Source organism: Micropterus salmoides, unplaced genomic scaffold, assembly GCF_014851395.1.
Source record: "Micropterus salmoides isolate LMB-PRFRI ecotype aquatic unplaced genomic scaffold, ASM1485139v1 Ms_hic_scaffold_13, whole genome shotgun sequence".
NCBI lineage: Eukaryota > Metazoa > Chordata > Actinopteri > Centrarchiformes > Centrarchidae > Micropterus > Micropterus salmoides.
In genome coordinates this window covers 26181308-26196452 of record NW_024040374.1, presented here as the reverse complement: position 1 = coordinate 26196452, position 15145 = coordinate 26181308, and the positions used below count along the sequence as shown (strand labels likewise).

The 15145-nt window shown below is 40.7% G+C and overlaps 2 protein-coding genes across 5 annotated transcripts in view; one reads left to right on the top strand and one right to left on the bottom strand.

The window, feature by feature from the left end:
• The first annotated feature begins 919 nt into the window (after positions 1-919).
• LOC119901108 (retinoschisin-like) lies at positions 920-5662 on the top strand. The gene is made up of 6 exons (XM_038716583.1): positions 920-1068; positions 1545-1576; positions 1674-1914; positions 2999-3140; positions 3223-3418; positions 5017-5662. The coding sequence occupies exons 1-6, from the start codon at positions 1014-1016 to the stop codon at positions 5167-5169; spliced, it is 819 nt and encodes a 272-aa protein (XP_038572511.1). The 5' UTR covers positions 920-1013; the 3' UTR covers positions 5170-5662.
• Positions 5551-15145, bottom strand: part of LOC119901107 (cyclin-dependent kinase-like 5) — a 40218-nt gene continuing 30623 nt past the window's right edge. For 2 of the 4 annotated variants that reach the window (XM_038716579.1, XM_038716580.1), the window contains exons 12-19: positions 12814-13858; positions 12283-12384; positions 11762-11867; positions 10818-10941; positions 10496-10601; positions 10148-10270; positions 8762-8929; positions 5551-8672 (exon numbers count right to left, since the gene is read on the bottom strand). In XM_038716579.1, the coding sequence (XP_038572507.1) occupies positions 8313-8672; positions 8762-8929; positions 10148-10270; positions 10496-10601; positions 10818-10941; positions 11762-11867; positions 12283-12384; positions 12814-13858 (2134 nt within the window). In that variant the 3' untranslated portion in view covers positions 5551-8312. The remainder of the gene's footprint in view (positions 8673-8761; positions 8930-10147; positions 10271-10495; positions 10602-10817; positions 10942-11761; positions 11868-12282; positions 12385-12813; positions 13859-15145) is intronic. The other 2 variants (XM_038716581.1, XM_038716582.1) reach the window with 2 other exon arrangements.

The following is a 15145-nucleotide window of genomic DNA, read 5'->3' as shown; positions in this document are numbered from 1 at the left end:
GTGTTCATGTGTACATGTATGTATGTATGTGCATCTGTATATCTCATCCACCTCCAACATGAACATAATAATAATAATAATAATGATACTTTACTCCTGCATCCTTTGCACTCTGCTCATTGCACTGTTGTCTCAATCTGTCTATATTGTTTTTGTTTATAGTGTGTAGATATGTGTTCTCTATACTGTAGCCTGTGCCTGATTTTATTATTGTATTATTGTATGAGTAAGCACATCCTGAGCAATGTACAATCCTGAGTCAAATTCCTCATATGTGTACACATACCTGGCAATAAAGCTGATTCTGATTCTAACTTTGTTGCCTTTGGACAAAACCAGGCTAGCTATGCTATGCTAAGCTAAGCTATGCTAAGCTTCTCCTGTATCCAGCTTCATATTTAGCATACAAATATGAGAGTGGTATCAGTCTTCTCAACTATCTCTTAGCAAGAACAAGGATAAGGCTATTTCCCAAAATGTCAAACTACTCTTCTTAGATGTAAGACAAAATGTACATTTACATGTAAAGTGACATTATGGCACCTGTTGCAGTGGTGGACACAGTTTTTTTTAATCAGATGGGACAGCTGAGGTACAGGGAGCATGAGCAAATTAGGTCACTAGGACGTCCCTTACTTGATGTTTTAAAGTAAAATATTAACATGGGATCATCTGTGATTGCTGTGAATTGAGTCTTTGCCTAGGCCATTTCTAATGTGTCACCAACGTATTCCAACACATAAGTAGTTTGTAATGTTGAAAGGTGATGGCATCATAATCCTGGAGGACTCCACCGCCATAGAGAATGATGCTCACTCTTGATTTATGAAGTGATGGCATTCCCCTCAGCTGCAGTACAAGCAATACAACAATAAGACAAGCTTAGGGGAGGTGTCGATGGGCCAATAAAGAGTGTTAGATAAGGTCATCACGGGTCTGTGGATTATAGTAATCCTGTCCACTAGTGTTGGGTGTCACACACACATCGCATTCCAGCACAGCTGAAGAGGAAGATGGAAGTCACTGCTCGTTGTGCTGCTGTACTGCTCGTCCTGCTTCTGTCTCAGGGTAAGTGTTCGCCTGCATGAGGGATATTATTAAATCATAACCATAGACTGTATATAAAAAGATTATAACACACTCTGTCTGCCTTAAAAAGTGGGCATTTACTCACTGTTCTTCCTTGCTTGTTGTGTCTTTTTGTAACCATGCTAATCAAAGTGCTGTACAGAAACTTTGCCGCAGTAAAATTTGAGATTTACTTTATTTCATTATGAAGATGTTTGTGGAGCTATTCATCGATTGTGTCTGTCACAAAAATAACAAAAACAAATCTCAATTCAGGTTTCTTCTGGTCACAAACACACAAATAATGCAGAATAGTTTCATAGTCATGTTTATGACACGCAAAATAGCAGCAAACTTCATAAATAAATTTGTCAAAGTCTTAATTTTAGTTTAGTTCAACAGAAGTATGGTTTTAGCTTTCATATTAATGTTCACCATCTGCCTCTACATTTCATGCATCTGTTGATGTGGTAAAGCCCTGATTGCTGTTCACTCACAGGAGGTAAGCGTCCCTTAATAAACCACCTGAAAGAAAGTTTGAAATGGGGTTTTGAACTCACTCTGGGAGCAAATTCTGCAATAACTCCTCCCTGTGTGCCCTTCAGGAAGAGGAGGCTGTCCAAGAGGTGGAGGTCGTCCAGGAAGATGAGGTTGTCCAGGAGGAGGAGGCTGTCCAGGAGGCGGACCAGCCGGTGATCGAGACGTGGACGCGGAACATCAAAGCCTGCACCTGTGACTGCGAAGCTGCTGATTCACCGACAGGTATCCCCTCTGTCGTCCCATCTGTCCTGCCAACGTCACTGCCACCGCCATCACCTCAGGGTCACTCACTGAACTGCATGCCAGGTGAGGACTCTTGGCTGGCTCCACCTGGGTTACATGACCTGGTTTGACTTGTAGTCCCCTTTCTGTTGGATGTTGGACAGGGCAGTAAGTTTTGAAAAACGTGAGGCACATTATGTGAAGGACGCTGACATGGTAGGGCACATCACCCACGTAAAGATGAATGAGATGAATGGGCTTTATATCCTGTGGATCCACCAGAGAGCTCCAGTGGGTGTGATGGATCACACAGCTGATGATATCTGGCTGTGTCCTTTATATGCACTCAGCCAGATCTTGGCTCAGTCTGCACAATCACCTTCTACTATGACATTTTTTTCAGCCACACTTTTACTTTGAGTTAAAAGGGCATGGATCTGTCATAGAGATGAAAACAGTTTGGGTTGAAGAAATGGATAACTGTGAGGAAGAGGCCCGGAATGGCAAAAGCTGTTAGATAATCTCATTACCTGTGCAGGAATGTGATGAGCAGATTAGGGAGCCCAAAATAGGGCGTGCCCTTCACTTAATAGCATGATACTGGGCAAAGCAGCACACGGGATGATGTCCCGATCATCTTATCTTCCACCGTATCACGCAAGCTTTCAGAGTATCGGATCTTAGTGTAAGCTAGATCATCAGCAAGCAGGAAGGCCGGTCAGAATACTTTATTAAGAGAATAAAATCATGAAGACATTCAAATGTTACTTGGGCATTATACTGTATATTGTTTTTGAGGCTGTGAAAAAAAACCCTGTGTCAACCTTTTTTATGAATTTATTTTGACATAGCACGGCATAATGGCAGCATTCAGATAGTGTAGTCATTATGAACAGTTAATTAATTGTAACAGAGGTGATGTGACAAAGTGGACTTTGTTCCAGTTGCAGGTCAGGCGTAAATCTGGAAACAACTTCAGCATCAGTAAAAGGATTGCATGCAAGTGTCGAACACAAATATACTGTATGTCAAGCCCAGACCAGATCAAGTCTTAAGCAATTATCTTCCTATATTAAGTAAACTCTGGCCGTTCACGTGTTCTGATGGCTGAATCTTACCAATGAAAAAGTTTTAATGCTGCAGTAAACTGTACATCTGTCCTCCACAGAATGCCCTTACCACAGAGCCCTGGGCTTTGAATCTGGATCTGTGACATCAGACCAGATCAGCTGCTCCAATCAGGAGCAGTACGTCGGCTGGTACTCCTCCTGGACCCCCAACAAGGCTCGCCTTAACAACCAAGGCTTTGGGTACGTCACAGCAACCTACCTCTTCTTATTGTTATTGTGAATATACTACAACAAAAGCATACATACTGTTGGTTTTTGCTAGGTGTGCGTGGCTGTCCAAGTTTAATGACCAGTTTCAGTGGATCCAGATTGACCTGAAGGAGGTGGGTGTGGTGTCTGGCATCCTCATCCAGGGCCGCTGCGATGCTGATGAGTGGATTACTAAATACAGCGTCCAATATCGCACCGTGGAAACTCTCAACTGGATCTATTACAAAGACCAGACAGGAAACAACAGGGTAAGTACACAAAATAGAAGTCAGTGTAGGACTGAGGAAAGTGGATTTGAAGTCTTTTTAATGCAACAAATGGCAGGTTTGTGACTCGTTTCTTTGTCACCAGCAGAGTTGCAATAAAAAAGTGTGAAAATTAGTTTCCCTGACATGTCGTGTAAAATCTTAGTAAGAACAAAAAGTGACGCCCTCACAGAGACAAACAAACAACAAATTATCTGAAAGTCTTAGGCACTAGTCATTCTGCTTTGAGTTGTTCAGCACTGTACACACACGCACGCGCACACACACACACACACACACACACACAGATTATATAACCTAGCCATTTTTTTAGCGGAATACAGCAATGGACAACTTCACAGTACTGCTTTTGTCCAGTAGATCAAGGTCAAGGATTTAATGCGACACATAAAAAAGACCAAATGAAAGCTGAATCAATCAATAATCAGCTATAACCCATAAACAGTCCATTGCTGTCAGTCCTCTGTTAAACGCAAATGTAGGCGTGTATTACAATCCTTTAGGTAAAGGTAACACTAATGATCACCTCTTGATTGTCTACCAGCTAATAAAACTTATCACCATCATTTAAATTGCCCCCTGTAGGCTCAGTTATATTTCTCCCTGTGTTAAATATTGAATTAAGTATGTTCGCCTCATTACTGGAATTAAATGAATTGTTTTTTTAGTTAGTGAAGAATAAATAGTCTGGGATTTTATTCTCCAATCTGCTGTTAAATGGTATCTATTAGGAATGTGAACACAGGGATTTCAGCATTTTAAACAGATTCAGTGCAACTACTCACTGTTATTGACCTTCAGATCTCACGTAATGTTACTCTTGATGGTAATATTTTGGATTTGTCTTCGTCTGTTAATTATGCTTACTTTGTTCAATCTGACTCAATGGCCACAGCCTGTATGTGAAAATGCCCCACTAAAGAGCTGCCGTGTCACTTTTCTTAATATTTAGTTTTTCTGCATTTTCCATAATAATCTCTCAGAAAAAGGTGACATGGCAGAGTTTAGCATGGCTTTATTTCCACTGAAATGATTTGTTTCTCTCTGGTTCCAGCTTCTCCAGTGTGAGGATTTGCTGCTATTCTGTTTCATATCATTTTAAATTGAATGCACTCTTGGTTGAACAAAACAAAGACATGAAAATGTCACTTTAGGCTTTAAGAAAGTGTGATTAGCACTTTCCACTATTTTCTGACATTATGTAGACCAAGAAATTCATCGATTAATCAGGAAAATAATAGCTTCAGCCATAATGTTTCTTTTCACTTCTATTTGGCGGCCAAATTATCCACTGTGATTTTTACATACACTGAAAAAAATATGCTAGTGTTTAATGAGCCAAAATGACCACCAAATATCTAATTAATGCAAAGACATAAAAAATAATAGTTTAAGGAATAATCACATCATATGGGATCCATGTCAGACATGTTTTTCCTTAAGTATAAGAATGAGCTTGATAGGAATCATATATGAAACATCAGTTTTCCTGAGATAATGGATCCTCATGAAGAACGAAGTGAAAATGAAGAGACATGATAATAAAGTCGTTCACATGCAGTTTACTTCCTACCCTACAGGTCTTCTATGGGAACTCTGACCGCTCCTCTTCGGTGCAGAACCTGCTGCGCCCACCCATCGTAGCTCGTTACATCCGCCTGCTGCCGCTGGGCTGGCACACCCGCATCGCCATGAGGATGGAGCTGCTGATGTGCATGAACAAGTGTCCCTGAAGTGAACTCACCCTGCTTTTTCCTCACTGTCCATCCTTCCCCTGCCAAGCGGCGGCTTGCCAAAAGGGGGACGCTGGTCCAGCAGTGAATTATGACCATTATCTCTATAACATGTCAGTCTTTCTGTGGTGAGACTCAAAGAAAACTAAGTCTGGGCTGGTGGACATGTTCGGTGTCCTTTGATGCACTACTTCTCTGTCTTAAAATACTTACAAATTAATTGTTTTAACATGTAAATACAAAATTGGACACCTTCTTCAGTGCATACAGGGAATTCCAGTTTGAAACGCAATTTGGAAGCCTGGAGTTACAGGAGTAAAACATATATTTGATTACTTATTCAAAACCCTGTAATAAAAACGATTCTACAGATTAAGAGTCAAATCAAAGGAGTTTGTTTTATTTGAGATTTACTGTTACATATGTAAACATGAATATTCTAAAATTGTTAAGCATTCATTTGTGGGTTTATGTTCTCATGTAAATGCTCTGTGGAAAAAAAAAAAGCAGATAAACACTGACTATGCTACTAATTTGTGTCTGTAATAAAAGCACAAACTTAATACTTGATTTCATTTAAACAGTTGATATACATCTTCTGTTATAAATATTACCAAACAAGTAGTCACACATCAGTATTAATATAATACACAGTGCTCCTTCAGCAAAACAATAATCCAAAGAGAGAAATGTATTGTGTGAAATACAGAGTGTGCACAGTCCTTACAGATGCACAATACACAATACGATACGGTCATGTTTGGACAGAGTGTGTTAGTGTGGGAGCCTCAGGCCCCTTTGTTTCAGTCTTCACACACTGTACACATGATGAATATGAAGTGAGGAAGAATTTACAGAATCAGAGAAATATTGCTGAGCCACAAAGTCTCTTCAAAGTGCAACATTAAAAAGCTTAGGATTTATTTCTGCCAAGCTATTACATGGCACTTTATCCCAGACAGAAAACGATGTTACAGTGCAGAGCCTCTGCCCCCACTGTGGTTCTATAGTAAGATGTCTCAAAAGCTTGACCCAAGTGGCTCAGTATGTGCAATCAGTTAAAAATACACTAGTACAGTGATTCCCAACCAGGTACATGTGAAAACAGGGGGTTTCAAGGGATGACATGGAAAGACTGTAGAGCAGCTGACACCTATTGACACATTGACACGTGTTGCGACTGAAAGTGTGTGAAAAGTTAGCAAGGAAGATAGTCTAAACATGTAGTTAAGGGTAATGGATAAACAGTCCAAATAGTTCAAAGTAATGAATAAATGGTTTAAAAATATAGCTGAAATCAATGGATAAACTGTTGAAATGGTTAGTGTAAAAGTCTTGGGGAAATAGCTAAAATAGCTAAATGTAACAAACAGTTGAAATAGCTAGTGAGAAAGTAATGGACAAATGGTGAAAAAGCTAACATAAATGGATAAACAGTTGAAATATTTAAAAACTAAGAGTAGTAATAAATACATGGATGAAACAGCTAAGAGTAATGGATGAATAAAAGGGTGTTTTTCAACCAGCTTCTGCCACTACAAGTGGGAGCAATACAAATGTAAACTCAACTAATCATTGACCGTTCACCTGTATTAAACACACTGTAATAATATACTTTTATATAATCAGTTGTGTTAAATAACATCCAGTTCATGATCAATTCAAACACACATTTGTAACATGATGGGTGGTGTTGATTAAGGGGTACAATTAAGTTCAACTGACGTTACTGGGGACCACTGCACTTGTACACCCAGAATGGCTTTTGTGTTCCTCTAGCTGCTGTAAAAATTACTTTCTAACAATGATTAGGGGGGAAAAATCCTTGCAATTTAGGTTTTACAAGTGAAATCTTTACAGCAGTTAAATTTTATGTAATATTTGGGATGTATTTGTACATTTCTTTAACTGATTAAACAAGTAGAACCACTTGGAAGATGCTTATGTGAAATCTTTAAGTGAGAAAAACAGACTTCCTTGAATCCTGGAGGGAAGTTATCAGAGAGAATCACATCCTTCAGGATCTCCATATGTCCTTTTCCATGTCCTTTTTGAAGTTTGCTTGAAGCAGGACAAGTTTCAAGGTTTTACTACTGTATAAATCACCCATAAGGGTGCTTCATGACACTTTTATATTAATAAACATTTAAGTAAATTAGTTTTGATTACATTACTACCAAAAGGGTTGTTGGTATAGTCTGTATAAGGAACAGTTACTGTGTGCGTTCTATTTGAGATGAGTGAGGTGTAACAATAGTTTTAATTGTATAACGTCTTTTTTATAATATATATCTAAATGGTGATCTACACATATTGGGCATGAAAAGTCAGTGCCTAAATGTTAGTGCATGTAATGTCATAAGACAGTAGCTGCAGTGCTTTGTTATCTCCTACAGAGGGCGATGTAGGTTCGATTTCTGTTAGTTTATGGCACCATAGTGTCTAAAATGGCTGCATTACAAAAAGACATAAAAACCTAAATATCCTGAAAAAGAACACATAGATTTAAGCTTTATAGATTGTCAGTGCCAACTCAGAAAAACTGCACAACAGCTATATTTTCAAGAACAAGACAGTTTTGACTTGACTTGACAGTTGCACGTTTGAGCGTCTGTGTCCAGTATGACAGAGCACATCCAAAGGCAAGACAGCTTGGAGTTACAATCCTTGGTGAGATGAACACAATGTAAAGTTACTGACATTACTCTTTTCTATTGTAACAACTGATAAAACTTTATTTGTTTAGAATGCCTTAGATGATCTTAAGGAAATACTACGCAGTAAAATGTACTATATTTCTATATCGAATAGAAACAAAAATACTTACACTTAAAATCTACGCTTTATCTATCCATTTATATATATTTAATTTGTAATATATTTACTTTATAATACAAATTATAATCAGAATTACAGAAGTAATAATATAAAGTATATCAAACATGGAAGCTTTAAAAAAAATGAAGACATAAAAAGGCTTTTGGCCTATTCGCAAGCAGTGTTTAAAACTGAAGGTCTGGTATCTGTGTTTTTTATGTGTGTGTGTATTCAGGAGGTGTACTGTTACGCAAGGGACGTGTAGGAGAAACAGAGGGGAAACGGAGGAGTCTGAAGTGGATCTGAGAGCTGTAGGGTGATGAAGATCACAGAGCCGTCTCTTTCAGGTCATTGAGGTTTGGCATACGAGACCTGGAGGGGCGTCCGAAGCCGTGCCCATTCTGGCCTCCCTTGATGCTCATTTGCTCCGGGTAGGGGTTGCCCTCAGGGCGGCCCAGGGCGGACGTGTGCCAGCCAGACTCCAGCTGTCCGGGCAGCGGGTAGGCTGTCTGTCGGCTCTTCAGCTGGGGCGTGCTAACCCCTGAGTGACCCCGGCCTTCTGTGAAACCACCTTGAGAAGAGGCTGGATTAGGCAGCGGCTGGTAGCGCATATCAGACGGTGCGGTCTGGTTGGAGGACGAGGACGAAAGGTGCAGAAGTTTGCGCAGAGACTTCAAGGGCTGACTCTTGAGAGAGACATTAAAGATGGCCAACATATGTAAATCAAACATTTTAAAAACAACATAATACTTTCATTTCTTTCTTTGAGACTCACCGGAGAGTGTGAATCGGACAGTTTCTCAGGTGGCCAGTCCTTGTCCCTGTCTCGGTCTCGCTCTTGGTCCCGGTCTCTGCTTTTGTCACGGGTCCTGTGGCGGCTGCTCTGATGACCAGAGGACCTGGAGGACTTCTGGACGACTGTCTCCACCCCTTCACTAGGAACCTTTCACACAGTGGGTTGTAGATATTATTTAACCTCTCCAAACTAACAATTTCAAAGTAATGACCACACAATGTAGGTCCACACACTGTAAAGGACAACAAGAAACACACAGAACCTGCTTAGATACAAGGTTTCTTTTCAGTCCTATTAAAACCTCAAAAAGCATTTTTGAAAACATATTAGTTTGGTGTTATCCTTTACATGTGTTCGCTGATCGTTGAAGTTATTTTTGGTAAAAGGCCTTTGCATTGCTTCGTATCAAGTGCAGTGAAGTCATACACATTAAAAAACATGCATCTGGTGCCAGAAACGCTAAGCATTCACTGACCTGAGGAAGAGAAGAGACAACCCCGACAAACGGGGGTTTTTTTTGGTGATATTAGACATTTACACAATCCATGATATCTAAAGCGTTCGTATTTTCAAATGATCTACTCATTATGCAGCAAACACTGTTTTCCACCAACTCCGAGTCTGACTGCCTGATTCCTCCTGGCCAGATTGTGTTTATTTGTGCTCTGTCATCAGCTGTAACCCCCTCTCAGAATCTGAGCAGACTGTCACATATAAATAGAAATGTGAGAGGAAGAAAGAGTCTTAAACACCTGCTGAACCATTACTGCCACTGAGATTGAGCAGTCAGTTTAACGTGTCAAAAAGTGGTTTTGGTTTTTATATTTAGCTTTAGGTTCCTCCTCCTTCCTGATCTGTGCTCTATAATCAAGTCGTGGGGTTAGAGGAGTCAAATCAAATGTCTCTGTGTGATGTTTGTAAGCAGTAAAGCTTCACGTGAGTGTAACCAGTTCATCCTCAGCTCATAACCAGACACATGCTGTTAGGGCTGTGGCTGAAATCAGTGGCGGCTGATTAGAATCAACGGGCCGACCACAAAAAACAACCAGCCAGACCCATTTATCTAACGGGGAAAGACTTGAAAGAATGAGATCCATTCCATCAATTAAATGATCAAATATCATTAACCTGTACATTCAAAACAGACACTTTATTGCCTCATTTCCAATACTGATTAAGAGTTTTACTGACAACGTACCCGCATAGATGGATCTGACTGGTTTATGTTGACAGTTCATTATTACGTGAATGAATCTCGCCATACAAAACAAATTTAAAATGAAACAATAAAGCAGTCCTGATTATCAGTGGTTATGCATGCAATGGGGTTAGTGGGTGAGTAGGATAGTGTAAAACAGCATGTACCATGGGAGAAGACACTACAGGGAGGACTCTCACTGAGGAACTATGCTTTATGTTACTCTTTGGGCTAAACAGAGGGAAAAGACATTTCTTGATGACAGGAGGCCTTCCATCAGGGACTTGCATCTGTAATACAGAGGCACATGACTGGTGGCACAGGGAAACATGATGCACACGACAACAAGAAGAAATGATTTTATCTCTGTAAAGGTGCTAATAAGGCCAATGCATTAACCATTTGAAAAGCAGAGGAGCAGATACAGTACGCAGACAGACATTTAAGGACATAGGCATGAAATAGTGCATCCAGACATGGCTCACATCCTCTGCAGTGCTTGACATGCAAGTTACCATTTGGGCTTTTTTCTTTTTCTTCTTTATTGCTCTGAAGAAACCCTGCTTCTCCTTTTCTTTGGATGGCTCAGAGGGATTCAACACTACAGTATCTGGGCCAGTCCTGAAAATAAAACAAAGGGTACTGAACATGATGTCCCCACTAAAAACATGAAATATATTTTCAACTACCAGTGTGAAATTTAATCTGCCAGAAATTTGTTTCACGGAGCATTAAACAATGAACAAATGTGTGCTGCCGTCAAGGTAACCAAAGTAAGAGAAGATATTCTTTAGTAAACAACATAAACTTTGTTCTGTTGTGGTTAGAACTATTTACCAGGGGTCGAATGCCGGCTGACGTTTGGAGTGGTTCGTCAAACCTGTGCCATCCCCGGACAGGCCAGAGCCCCGGCTCTGACCCCTGCTATCATGGAAGGAGTTGTCTGGCCGGGGAGAAGGGACTGTTCAACAAACACAACAAATGCTTTCATTCACCCTTTGATGCACAGACACTGGCTTTTCAGTTTGTACCAACTATTTGAATGAAAAATTCCCAAGGGAACAATTTAAATTATTAATATTATTTCACTGCATATATTTTTATATGTTTATGTTAAAACACGCATGTCAATTTTTAGCTACACTCGCAACCTTAATTCTAAGAATGGCAATGTCAGTTAGTCGGTCCACAACTCCAGAGTGAAATATCCCAATAGACTGTTTGCCATGAAATCTGACACAGACGTTCACTATATGAACTGTAATCCCTCTGGTGATCCTACTTTTCATCTAGCGCCACCATCAGGTCAATGATTTTGTGTGTCTAATACTTTGATTTATGACTAAATAACTGCACAAGTAAAAGACATTCCGATCTACGTCAGCTGTACTTACATTAGAGTTAATTAGCAAATGTTAGCATGCCAACATCTGCTAAACATCAGCATGTTCATATTGTCATTGTGAACTCTTAAGTCTTGTTATAACAAAAGATTTTAAATACACTCAATATTGGTATCAGGATCAAAAATCTAGACATTTGATAGAGGTTGTAATCACATAAAAATTGTACCCATAGTGAATTTAAGTAGGACCTGATATATGAGCATATATGATTTTAAGATAATTTAATAATTTTTAAGATAATTTTAAATAATTTTGTTAATTGCAGTAAACTGCAGTCAAGTGTCTGATGCTTAAAACTGAATTGACATCTTGATCTCTACAGTGCAGTGAAAGAAAGCAAGACATAGCCAGAGATATCAGTCTGACTAAACCAACCTCTGTAGAAGCTGCCAACCCTCCTAGGCATGGATTCGCTGTAGATGTTACGGTTCTCTTTGGAAGAGCCCCCATCTTCTGTTTGCTGGTCATGATATAAGCCAACCTAAGTCACAACAGAAGACCAAGTCACATAAAAACTAAAGGCCAACTGCTTTGCATGCCTCTCTACCTAAGCTGATATTTTTATTTTGCCAGAAAGAACAGAAAAAAGGGGAGGCGTACAGACTTACAAGCGGTCATTATAATAAAACAACATCTGTAGAGGCTATAAATGGTTTCCAGAATCAAACTAAAATGTGCTCCGATGACAAGCTTGACTGTGCTATCATAAGTAGTCACATTAAAGGGAAGCAAAGCACACAGAGAAAATGAAGAGGCATCTGATGTGCAGTGAGAGAGAGAGAGAGAGAGAGAGAGAGAGAGAGAGAGCAGTTCATGACAGCAGCATCCACCCACATCCAGTCTACTGAGAGTGCGGATGTGGGTGGGGAATGGTGGGAGCAGGCAGAATGTCGGACCTCGCTTTTTTGCCGCTGTGTGTGAAAAGATGCGGTGTTGTCCCTTGTGGAGTCCCTTATTGGGGGTCTGCTGTGGGTGACCTCAGTGGGTGCCTGTTCGCTCTGTTAATGGAGACATGATGAAGCATGAAGTGAGCTCAGCATTGCAGCACACACATACAAATACACACACACTATATATACTATATGTGTATATACAGTATATATAAATATACAGGTAACGTGATTCACTGTATATCCTAACAAGAAAGCCATACTAACACTTGCAATGTTCATAGGATGAAGCTGCAGATAGGTTAATTCTGACATTCCTACAAACCTGGGAAACTGACTAACAAGATCTGGCTGAAAACCTAAACACAGATCATGATATTTTCAGACGCCACCAGAATAAATCCTGGCCGCATTGTTGTAGAAAGTGAGATAGAGGCACATCCAACACAACCTGGTGTAGGCATTTGATATGATTAGATCATGTAGGCTTAGGCTTTCCTTAAGGTTTAAGAGGTTTGATGTGAGCTGATGACCGACCCTACTCATGTCTTCTTCTCTGGAGGAGCCCCCAGAGTGGCGAGGCAGCGTGCGGTGCTGCAGCTGCGGAGACAATAGTTGGAGGCTGCTGGCTCTTGTGGGCACGCCCTGTCCCACCGCCAGCCCCTCCTCTGCCCCGTGTGTCCTCTGGTGGTCCCTCCGTACATACATAGAGTGGCGGTGCGGCCGCTGCTGGGAGGAGAAGGGGCTGGTGTATCCCTGACCATAAGACAGAGGGTCGTGTGGGGCTGACAGAGAGTGAGCGTGGCTCCTTTCGACGCCACTTTCCCCAGGATCCAGGGCATCTGGCGACTTGGCCTCCTCTGAGGACTTGTGTCGGGTGGAGGAGCGCCTGTAGGACGAGTCCAGGGTGTTGCTCTCTCTTTCAGAGCGCATGCTTCCTCTGCCAGCTGTGCCAGGTCCTAGTCTGTCCACCCGGCGGGGTGCTGGGCTGCTCGGGGCTGTAAGGTCGAGGCAGCTTGAGGGAAAATAGCGAGATGTAGGCTCATCAGCATAAAGATGCACATCATTTAAGTTCCCCACTGACTTGGCATCGCTAAGTGTGCCATAGCTCTTGGACAAGTTCAGGTAGGCGAACTTGGAGGTGGAGGGCGTGGAGCTGTGGGACTCCATGTAGCTGTGCCGACTGTGTTTCTCCCCCGTTTGAAGCGTGTTGGTCTTCCCCTCCACAAAAGAATGGCGGTTCTGCTGTAAGCGGAAGTTGGATTTGAGGTACTTGGCTCCGGGGCCGTCGGACACCTTGGACCCCAGATTCATCTCAAAGTCGCCCTTGCTCTTGGCTTCCCCAGGGCTGAGCAGATGAGGCAGGTTGCTGCTGGCCAGGTCCATGTTGCACGAGGTGGAATGGTTGTAGATCTGCGGCTGGTAGTTCTTGGGATGCAGAGTGGGACTGAGGTTGATTGCTGCAGGCAGGTTGCCATTGAGAAAGCCATCGTTGCTGGGATGGAGGTCTTCGTGCCGGGGCAAGCTTGAGCACTCTCTGCTGCTGGAGCGGTGGCTTCCTGAGCTCTTTCCCCCATGGCTCCTTAGCAGAGAGAAAGGACAAAGTCAACATATTGCAGTCAAACATTAAATTTTATGGTATAAATTTGAGGCTATTGGGTGTGAAAATCTAGTAGTTATTTGGCTTGAATCATACCAGAGTAATCATTTTCTGTATGTAGATATCAATGGCCACCTAGTGGTCATGTGTGGTGTTCCACAGGGATCAATCATATGACACTACCTTTCTTAATATAATGTAAACAATTTTAGTTGATTTTAAGCTCTTTCTATATGCTGACGATTCAGCTTTGTTAGTGAGTTCAAAATGTGTCTTTAAATGAGAAGCATTTTTAGTTAAATAATGTCAAAATAAAGTACATGGCAAGTGGACAACAGACTCTTAAGTAGTAAACTTGCTCAAACCACTGTATCTGGCAATTCTATGGTATAAATGGAAACAAAAAGTTTCTTAATGTTAGTTAAGTAAGTTAAGTTAGTTGCAAGAAAATGTAATGTATATATGATATAATCAAGAACTGTCATTTCTATTACCATAGTCTTCCTAAGCAACAACAGGCTCACTTATATATTGAACAAAATAAGATGATACATTATATCCTTAATTACAATAAACAACCCATTTATGTATAGGACATCTTAAATTACTAAAACGGTTACATTGCTAACAGGGTTCAGTATCTAGCTGCAGGTCATGTCTATAGAAGTGGTGAAGCACCAGGCTATTTAAGCGTATTAGAGAGCAGAATAGGTGTCACCTTAGGTATAGTCAAAATTCACACAGATAAGGCTCTTTTGGATCCAAATTGTTCCGATGTGTCGGAGTTAAAATGTGGAACAGCTTATCATTAAATACAGGTGTCAAAAACATTTAATTAAAAGGAAAGACTAGAGATAGGTTAATGTATTTTGTATTGTAGTAAAAATGTACTATTTCTACAATGAGCAACAGGAATATCTATTGTAATTAGTGGTGATGTAGAAGGGAACGGCAGGTCAGGACCTCTATGGAAATAAGATATCACAACCTTTAGTGTTTTATCCTGTGCGATGCTTTTGGAACTTGTAACACCTTGTTTGTTTTATATGCTGTTTCTAGATGGATTGTGCTTTTTGTGTGTTTGTTTTTCTGGTAAATAAAAGTGTTATTTGTAGGATGTTTTATTACAGAATAAAACCAAACCAAACACAAAATGTCCTATCCTCTAACAACTGCAGAAATGTCCTTACACAGTGACTTTAGCAGATAATGGTCCTCAGGGGGCTATTGACTGAACACAACTGGTCACATTTGCATAAAAAAACACAT